The sequence below is a fragment of the Nicotiana tabacum genome, chromosome 1 (genome assembly GCF_000715075.1).
Source record: "Nicotiana tabacum cultivar K326 chromosome 1, ASM71507v2, whole genome shotgun sequence".
NCBI classification, from domain to species: Eukaryota; Viridiplantae; Streptophyta; class Magnoliopsida; order Solanales; family Solanaceae; genus Nicotiana; species Nicotiana tabacum.
This window is the reverse complement of record NC_134080.1, coordinates 37,961,226-37,971,495: the sequence shown is the minus strand read 5'-3', so window position 1 is coordinate 37,971,495 and position 10,270 is coordinate 37,961,226. Positions and strand designations below refer to the sequence as shown.

General features: G+C 37.1%; 1 protein-coding gene across 1 annotated transcript; it reads right to left on the bottom strand.

Moving 5' to 3' along the window:
- Nucleotides 1-8,892: 8,892 nt before the first annotated feature.
- Nucleotides 8,893-10,034, bottom strand: LOC107810372 (zinc finger protein 1-like). Its single transcript, XM_016635146.2, has one exon. The coding sequence runs from the start codon at nucleotides 9,804-9,806 to the stop codon at nucleotides 9,048-9,050; it is 759 nt and encodes a 252-aa protein (XP_016490632.1). The 5' UTR covers nucleotides 9,807-10,034; the 3' UTR covers nucleotides 8,893-9,047.
- Between the last annotated feature and the right edge of the window lie 236 nt (nucleotides 10,035-10,270).

Genomic DNA, 10,270 nt, shown 5'->3' with positions numbered 1-10,270 from the left:
TGTATCCACTCCTGAGGCCTCCACCAAATGACCTACTACTAGATTGCAAGCTAAGGAGGCCTACGACTATGCCCTTCAAAAGAGCAGAAAAATTAGTGAAAAGCAAAGGAGGAAGCTGGTGAAAGATGGTGTACCCGTAAGTGATAAAGGGATTCCTGTGGTAGAGGTGTAAGAGGAAACCCCAGATGAACCTGGTTCAATGGTTAGACGGTCTCAGAAAAAGAAGCAGTCTACTTCAATAGAGAAAGGGTCAACCTCTATCTCAAAGTTGAAGAAGGTGGTAAGTGAGTTCTCGATGTCTGATGAGGATGTGTTGGTCAAATCCAAGGGAAAAGGGAAATTAAGTGGTGAGAAGTCCAGCAAATACAAGTCTGAAATTGTTCAGGAACCTGGTTCTGTGAAGAGGATAAAAAATGAAGTCAGCCTCGGCTCAGAACGCCTGAGACACTAAAAGGTTCTGCTGGGTCATACTTTTGACCGAGCAATCTATGAGATGGCTGGTATGCGACAAATTCTTGAAATGGTCAAATTTCAACTATGGGCACATCTATTCCAAATAAATGCACCTAAGGTATATGAGGATGAGGTACAAAGCTTCTTTACTAGCCTCTTTCCCATTGAGACAGACCATATCTGTGCTGTAGTGAATGGAGTGGACATCGTGTTCGATGTAAAGTTGCTTGGAGAGATTCTTAAAGTTCCTACAACTGGTGTGTCCAGTGTAAAGGATGTGTGTCAGTTTAACTTCAGAAATGCCGTGGTAAAAGACAATGCAAACCAGAAGGGGGACCAAATACATAAGAAAGCACTACTCATGGTCTATCAGCTGCTGTTCGAATTGGTTAACAAAGTTCTATTACCTCGAGCTGAGAGGAGGTTAGTGACTTCTAAGTTTGACCTGTTCTTGATGAAGCAACTGGATAGCTTTACTCCTGTGGGTCTTCCTACTATTATGATTGAACACATGCAAAAGGTTGCTACCTTTAAAGATGGTAATCATGGCCTTCCCTATGGGTTCTTGCTTACACGAGTGTTTAAATTCTTTGAAGTGCCACTGGGGCCAGGCAATGTGGGGACTAAGAAGCATACTTTCTCACAGACAACTTTGGAAGAATGCGAGTGCATAGAAAAGAATTAGGGGGGGGGGGTCGGAAGTATATCAACCGTCTCACAGCTTATTAATGCTCAGAACAGTGCAATTGAGGAAATTCATCGGTTGAAGGCCAGGAATGCTATCCTGGAAGGTCAGCAAGCCCAAGGGGTTCCGGCATCAAATGATGAAGTAGCTCGTTTGACAAAGGAGAATAATGATCTCAGGGCGCAAGTAGAGAACCTGAAAGTAGAACTTCTCAATGAGAAAAAGTCGGCCAATGCCCGAATAGACCTTGTTCTCCAAACACTTGCTGCGGCTTCCAAGCCCTTTACTCCTAGTTCCCCCCTAAGTACCCCTTCAGTAACCAGTTTCTGGAAATGTTTTTTTTAAAGTTTTTCTTGTTTGGTAGATGTTTTGTTTTCTTTTTTTGATGTGGTTGGGATGAAAAAGTGTTGCTCCCGTCTTAACAGTCCAATGTTGCCTTTGCTTTTTAAGCAAAGGCATATAAAATTTTCATCAATATCAAATCTATCCTCTTTTATTATCTCAATGCTTAATTTCTACGTTTCTCTTCTCTATCATGTTGTGTGCACATATGTGGCACGAGTTAGCTCGGCTAGACTTCTTTATGCTGTTTATCTATTTATGCCTTTTTAATGATGCCAAAAAGGGGAATAAAGTCAGGGGGAACTAATTTTGAAACTTTTACTTAATCTGGTTCTCAAAAATGTGTAGTAGTTAAAAATGAGAAATAAGTAAGGCATAAAGTCAGAGGGAACTAATTGTGAAACTTGTGTTCTCCTGTTACTTAATCTGGTTCTCACTGCTCTAAATCCACATTATCGATGTTACGTTTGTCATCATCAAAAAGGAAAAAATTGATAGGTTTTAAATGTCCATGCCTTATGTTTTAATGATCTAACAAACTTACTGTTAAGAACCGGATAAGGGCCCTGACCCACTTGGATTATACTACAAGTTTAACGAATTCCAGCTAAATGTGAACTGCTACAGCTTCAGGAGCTAGGAATCCAAACAAGGACCTGATACCCTTGTGGTTCCCTCATAACAGTACAAAATCAATTGGACACAGCTAGAAACGAAGTGACCACCTGCACTGTTTCTGCCACACTTTACTGTTTCCAGCACCTACTCATTCCTTAACCAACTAAAGTGCTCACATCATTTCAAGTGATGTGATCAAGGTGTACCAACAATGAGTTTATATTGAAACATCACTTGAATGTTTCAGTTTCTCATTCAAGCCTTTTGCAAAAATAGAGAAATCAATTCTCACGAGCTTGAAGAACAAAGTTGAACGCTACTATAGACTAGTTCGTAAAGTTAGTATTTTGTTGTCCTTAGTTGAGTTGTAACTTTGTTATTATACTTATTGTATTTCCTAAATTGCTTAGCTAGAAGCCTTGTTTAGGAATCTTCTTGTAAAATTCGTAAACTCTTTGAGTTTATGTTGTGACTAGGTCTAGTCATAAGCAAAAGTCTTTGTAACTGTAGAGTGACAAAGTGGCTTGTGGCGAGAGCATCACAAGTTAGTGAAAGTTTTTGTAACTAGGGAGTCACAAAGTGGCTTGTGGTAAGACCACAAGTTAGTTGAGTTGAATTTTTTGTAATGGAGTCATTACAAAATGGCTTGTAATAGGTTTTTACAAATTAGTGAAGTTGAAAGCCTACAGGTGTAAGTCGTGGTTTTTGGTCCCCTTGTGTGGGATTTTTCCACGTAAAAATCCCTTGTCTCATTTACTTACAGTTTATTAGCATTCTCAGCAGAATCTCGTAGAGGACCAGGTACTCTACTGTTTGGTGGACTCATACAAACTAACAAATATATTCTTAGAGAACCATAAATTAGATCTATATAAAAAATTATAGCCTAAATAATTAATTTCAAACTATATATTTTTTATAACTTTTTAGATGCCTTGACTATTATTTCAATTGTATAAATCTTTAAATTTAGGTCAAATTCAAAAAAATTAACTAAAACTTTATTATTTTTAGCCAAATAAAAATATTTAGCCTAAATAATGTAGTTCTATCCAAGTTTTATTATAAATTGTATTTGAAAAAATTATCTAAAGAAATAACATACTTAAAAAGGTAAAAATATATTTTATTTTCTAAAAAAATGCCACATATACAAGAAAAATCCAAGTGGCAGGCGAGTGCACTCACATTCTTTGGCACATTAGATTCCAAGGGGGTAATGGCTCTCAAAAGGCCAAGTTGAGGGGGTAATTAAGACCACGAATAGTTTAAGGCTGTAACTAATAATCCGTGTAAAGTTTAAGGGGTTCAAGGTATTTTGCCCAAAAAAATAGTTGTATTGCTATAAAAAATATTCCTTGATAGTGGTGACTCCTGATGTAATTGTGCTTAAAGAAGTATGGAGTTAATATACATTGATGTGAAGGTGGAGTTATGGTTTGACATAAGTTGTAACGATCCGGCCAATCGTTTCATGAGTTACCGCTCTGTTTCCCCCATTTCTACTTCTTTATATCTTGTTCAGCTGTATTATATGGTATCAGGTTGGTTGGTTCGGGTTCGAAGTGGTTTTGTAGAGGAGTGAGACACTTAGTCTCTTTTGGGGTAATCTTAAGTTGAAAAAGTCAACCAGATATTGACTTATATGAAAAAGGTCTCAGATGTGAATTTTGATGGTTCGGATAGATTCGTTAGGTGATTTGGGACTTAGGAGCGTGATCGGAATGTATTTTGGAGGTCCGGGTAGAATTAGGCTTCAATTGGTGAAATTGGAATTTTGGCTTTTTCCGGTTGCTAGTGGAGATTTTGATATAGGGGTCGGAATGGAATTCCGGGAATTGGAGTAGGTCCGTTGTGTCATTTGCGACGTTGTGCAAAATTTTAGGTCATTCGGACGAGGTTGTATAGACTTTTTGATCGAAAAAGGAATTTGGAAGTTTTGGAATTTTTAGGCTTGAATCTGAGGATGATTTGATTTTTTGATATTGTTTTGAGTGTTCCAAAGGTTGGGACAAGTTTGAATGATGTTATGGGATGTATTGGCATGTTTGGTTGAGGTCCCGAGGGCCTTGGGTGAGTTTCAGGTGGTTAATGGACCAATTCTTCGTTTTGGAGAGTTGCAGATTTTCTAGTATTTTGTTGCAGAAAAATTGTTCTTCGCGTTCGCGAAGGTATGTCCAGTGAAAGGACCGCGAACGTGAGGATTTGGACGCATTCGCGAAGAGGAAAGTGGAGCAGCTGTACCCCCCCAGAAGTTTGTTCTTCGTGTTCGCGTTGGAGGTGTCACGTTCGCGATGGCCTAGGCAGCTGAAGATTCGCGTTCGCGAGATGGAGCTTGCGTTCACGAAAGAGGATTTTGAGCAGTGGAATTTTTATTCTTCGCAAATGCGAGGCTTTCACCGCATTCGCGAAGAAGGAATTAATGCCTAGGCAGATGTTTAAATAGCCATCTTCGCAATTTTTAGGCCATTTCTCACCATTGTTGGCCGGATTTGAAGCTTTTTGAGAGGATTGAAGAGGGATTCAAAGGGAAACACTTGGAGGTAATATTTTTGAACTCAATACTCGATTCTATGATGATTTCTAACTATTTAGTCATGAAATTAGTGGGATTTAAAGCCTAAAATTGGGAGATTAGGTCTTGAAATTGGAGAGTGTAAATTGGGGATTTTAGGGACCATTTGAGGTCCGATTTTGATGTTCTTGGTACGTACTGACTCGTGGGAGGATATAGATTCTATTGATTTGATTTTTATCAAATTCCGAGACGTGGGCCCGGGGGTTGGGTTTGACCAATTTCGGTATTTCTTGATGTAATTTGATTATTTTCGCATGGGCTTTGTTCCCTTAGCATATATTGATGTTATGATTCTGATTTTGGATAGATTCGTGGGTTGAGGCCGAGTCGAGAGGCAAGGGCATCGCGGAGTAGTATTTCATCCGGTTTGAGGTAAGTAATGATTGTAAATCTAGACCTGAAGGTATGAAACCCCGAAATTTCGTACTATTTTTGACAAACAAGGTGACGCACATGCTAAGTGACAGACGTGTGGGCGTGCACCCGTAGGGATTGTGACTTGGTCTGTCCGTGGTGTCTGCATAGTTGCACATTTTGATATATTGTATATGAAATCCATGTGTTTTAGAAATTGGTTTGTTAACTTGGGTTGAATGCCATGTTTGGGGCCTTTGTGCCGAACTGTTTAGACCCTTAGGGGTATTTTACTACTTTTCTCATACTGTTTTGATTTGAAAGCATATCCTCAGTCATATTTTATCTATTACTGTTTAATCTGGTTTCATTACCCTACTTCTTAATACATGAAAACTGTTTGGGCTGAGTTTCCTTGATTTTCACCGATATGCCCGAGTGGCCGTGAGGTTAATGACTGAGAGAGGTTAAGGACCTAATGGTGAGGATATATATATATATATATATATATATATATATATATATATATATATATATATATATATATATTATGGATCGGGCTGCACGCCGCAGCGATACGTAACATCGATATACATATGGATCAGGCTGTACGCCACAACTATATATATTGGATCGGGCTGCGCGCCGCAGCGATATGACGCTCGGGCTGTAGGAGCCCCTCCGGAGTCTGTACACCCCCAGTGAGCGTAGTCGACTATATATTATGGATCAGGTTGTGCGCCGCAGTGGTTATTATTATTATTATAAAATATCTATTGAGCCGGAATGTTGAGTGTGAGTACCCTTTGACGAGATCTGAGTCATGAGTGACTGAGAGGCTTGCCCGAGAGGTTATACTTATGAGTGATACCTTGCCCGAGAGGCTTGTTTATGACATTTTTCTGCTTTCACTCTTCTTTTAAACTGAGCCTCTGTTGAAAAATATTGAATAAATATTTTTTTAAGGATTTTAATTGAAACTGGAGTTTTACGAGATAACTGGCTATTGAACTATAGATTTTGACTTGATATTTCAGTTGAGATTTCTTTATAAGTATGCATATGATTTTAAATGCTCGTCACTGCACTCAGACTTTATTTACCTTAGTTACTTACTGAGTTGGCGTACTCACGTTACTCCCTGCACCTTGTGTGCAGATACAAGTGCCCGAGCATCAGAGTGAGAGCTTGCTGCACTCTCAGAGTCTTATCCGGAGATCGCAAGGTAGCTGCACGACGTTCGCAACCCTGTCTTTCTCCTTCCTATTCTAGTACTTTATATTTCAGACTTGTTTTGTATTTGAGCAGACATTGTTGAGTATATTTAGTGGCTAATGACTAATGACACCAGATTCGGGCTGTGTTGATGTATTTTCGTACTTGTTTCCGCATAGTTTCTCTTGATACTTTAAAATGAAAGAATTGAGATTTAATCTTCTTAGAAAAGTAATTTTTACAAAAGATCTTCCATGTGGTTCGTATTGTTTCGGCTGGCCTAGTACTGTGATAGGCGCCATCACGACCGAGGTATTTAGGGTCGTAACATAAGTGTGAGGTTTTAAATGTTAAAGTGTATATATTAAAGAGCTTAGGGAGGTGTAGTCACTCTTATATCCAAATATATCCTACCCGACCGCAGCCTACATTGCAACCAATTAAAGTCCTACTTGATCCTAGACTGAACGAGCTCGATTAGTAGAGTAGTACTCTACAGACAAGTCTATGGTGCATCTTTTGTGGCATATGAATGTTATTTTTGAGAGTGAGTGAATTCTTTCTATCTTGAGTTCCTAATTGTTTTTAAATTTTATTGTGTGTGGAACTACTCTCTTTTGTTGTGTGAGGACACTTGATTCATGAAGGAAAGGTAATGTCATTGATCTCTATGTTAGAGTAAGTGAATGAGTTGTGAATAATATGTATGCTCCCGAGTCCCAATTTTTTCAGGTACCAATGTGGGATTATGCTCGCACACCCAACAATCTCCCCTCGAAGTAAGTTCCATGTGACCCATTATCACGATCTACGGGTCAATTTTCGAGATTTACTGTGTGCGACCCATATTATTAGAGTATTTATGGCAACCGAAGCCTGCAACAAACTTCTTCATGGAAGTAAATTGAGTCTCACATCATCACTCTGCCATTGATGTATCGTTCTGCCGAACTTGGGTTCTAATACCAGTTAGTTGGGCTAAAATAAGTTAAAAATACTCTTAACATAGTGTGATATTATTTGCTTTAAAATTTGGGACTAGCCTGCACGAATTTCCCCTACTCCTTATATGTAACTCTCAATATGTTGCAAAACTTTAATTTATTCGCACGCCCAACCTAATACATGTTGGACACACACATATATAGGGTCAAAGCAAGGTGTCAAGTGAAAGTCATAAATAGATCCCCTATACTTCCAGGCTGGATCATCCTACCAAATGTGAAACAGTAAATGTAATAAAAAACTAAAACAAATAATTATTAGGCAAAAGTGGACTCACTATCATATTAGTTATAACTTAAGAATCAAATCTTGGAAGATCTAGCTATGAAATAATGTAATGTGACACCGTACAGAGTCATTGAAGATGATAAACATTATCTCTATAAATTAATGGCTGATGACAGTGCCATTCAATAAAATATTTGCGTACTAAGACAAAATAAACAGTCATTTTCTTTAACTACTTCAACAGTTGAAACACTGTCCAATTTGTTCACACATTGAGTTTCTTAATTATGCTGAAAATCCAGTTAAACCTAATTAATGGTTTTATTAATAGTATTATTATTATTATTATTATCATGAGTTGTTTAAGTATGTGGAAACAACCGACAGCTTGCTGTAATTACTGGAAGTCTTGTGAGGGTGCCATAATTGACAAACTCTTTGATTGCAACGTGCTAGCTTCTGGATTAATTCTTCTTGATTGCTGAAAACCTGGTACTGTTGTCGGGGTACATTAACGATAACTGTATTTTTGTTTTGATACGAGGTCCCATCTGCCTACCTCTAAGACGAACTGAGCCAGACGAATTTAGAATTTAAAGTAGTAAATATTTAATGGTTGTCATCTTATTATATGCATATATTTTAGCTTTTGTGTGTATAAATATATAATTTGAATCAAAAGCAATGTGATTAACGGTTAATTCAATTCGATCCATAAAACTTGCCCTAAATCCACCTGTGTAATCAATGTCTTTTAGAAAATTGATGTGAAAGGGAAAGTACGGTGTCCCATCGAAAGATCTTGATTTTACTTCGACTTTTATGGCTTCTAGAATTGAGAGTTAGTTATAGCTTGTTTGGCCAAGCTTTTTTGTTCACCAAACTAACTTTCTTTTTTTTGTTAAAAGTGGGTTTTTCTTCAAAGTTAAGGTGTTTGGCGAAGCTTTTTGATGGAAGAAACAAAAACAGTTTTTGAGAAACAGAAAAAAATAATTTCTCTTAAGAAATACTTTTTTGAAAAGCACTTTTGAGAAAAATACATTTAGAAACACATTTTAACAGCTTGGCCAAACACTAATTGCTACTCAAAATGACTTTTCAAATTAATTTGCCAAACAAAAACTGTTTCTTATCAAAAATACTTTTTTAAAAGCACTTTTAAAAAAACACTTCTCAAAATAACCAGATTTTTCCAACTTGGCCAAACAGGATATTAATCGTGTCGGAATTCAGAAACTTGGCCCAAAATTAGCCTTATGTTAAACGTGTACAGAAAAGAATTTGGTGTAATAATTTGAAAAATTACCTCTAACAGAAGGTTGTAATTTGTATGAGACTTGTGATCTAAAGTGGTAGCTTATATTGAATTTAGCATCATAAATTGCTGAAACAGCTAGAAGTTTAAATGATGGAATCAACAAAAGCTAAAAGGATTTCTTGATATCAAATCATCTATCTTACAGGGCAATGTCATAAAAAATTAAGAGCTAGCGAAAAGTAACCAAAACCCCGAATTTGGCTGAATAATATCACAAAATGAAAAACATGGGTTTTGGCAAAAGGAAAGAACTAGAGCTTGAGAGAAAGATCAATCTTTTGCAAGTCACTTTTGTTCTCTTCTTGGGGGATGAAGTGAATATTTCCTTTAGGAATCACAGACAGTTTTCCTACGCCTGGTTGATGTTTGATGAATTGCCTGTTTGACCAATTTCCACTACTATTTGTTGTTTTATGGATCATAGAATGTGCCTGAATTCCCAGAGAATTGTTCTGATTATTAGCACCATTTAGAGGAAGAGTAGACATACTGCTAACAAAATTATAGTTATTCTGATGCTGTACTCTTAAATATGGATGATGGCCAAAAGCAGCAGCAGCAGCTGCTGGGGTGAAATTGAAAAGGTGATGTCCAATTGGTCTCTGACCAGCTCTTTTGGCAAGTGTTCTTTCTCTCTTGTGTGCATTTTGATGTCCTCCTAATGCTTGTGAACTGTAGAATTTTCTTTGACAATAGTTGCACGAGAACACTCTTGGCTCTGCACCATCTGATGTTGGATCATTTTCATTACATATTGGACTTTTATTTGTGTTTAAACGTTCAAGAAGATTCAGCTCCTGATTATTCTTTCTATGATCCGACTCATCGTCATCACCATCACCATCGCCATTACTTTTCCCACGGAGTCTGATATCTTCTATGGCATTCTGATGATCTTCTTCTTGTTTATGGTAGTTTCTTTCATCTTGACAAGACGAAGATGAAGAAGAAGAAAGAGCGTCTTGACCACCTTTGGGGTGTAAATGTACATCTCTTTTGAGGGTTACCATTGAACTTAAATTTTGTTGGTGCCTATGGCTAGAAAAAAAGAGCCTGAAGTTAATTTGACAAGTACTTTGTAGGAGGAAGAGATGTGCTTATATTAGTGTGTATAGAATAATAGAATACTGATTTATGAACTTGATTGTGGAATTGAGAAGAGAGTTTGATAGGATTCTACTTCTATATTTTTATAATATAGAAGTAGAACTCCAAAATTTGATGCTATTACAATTTTCTATTCTTGACTTTACACTTGTAAGCAATACCTACCCTCCAAAGCCTTTTACATAAGTCATATATACTACCTTTATCTAGAGTCTAATGCGCGCCTATTAATTCGATCAATTTATTATAGAAAGGGACCCCAAAAAAGACTAAATAACTTTTTAGGATAATGTCAAAATAATTACAATAATCGTGAATAATATAGTATTTGAAGTTCATTTTAAAGGATAATTTAAAGTTTATGTTT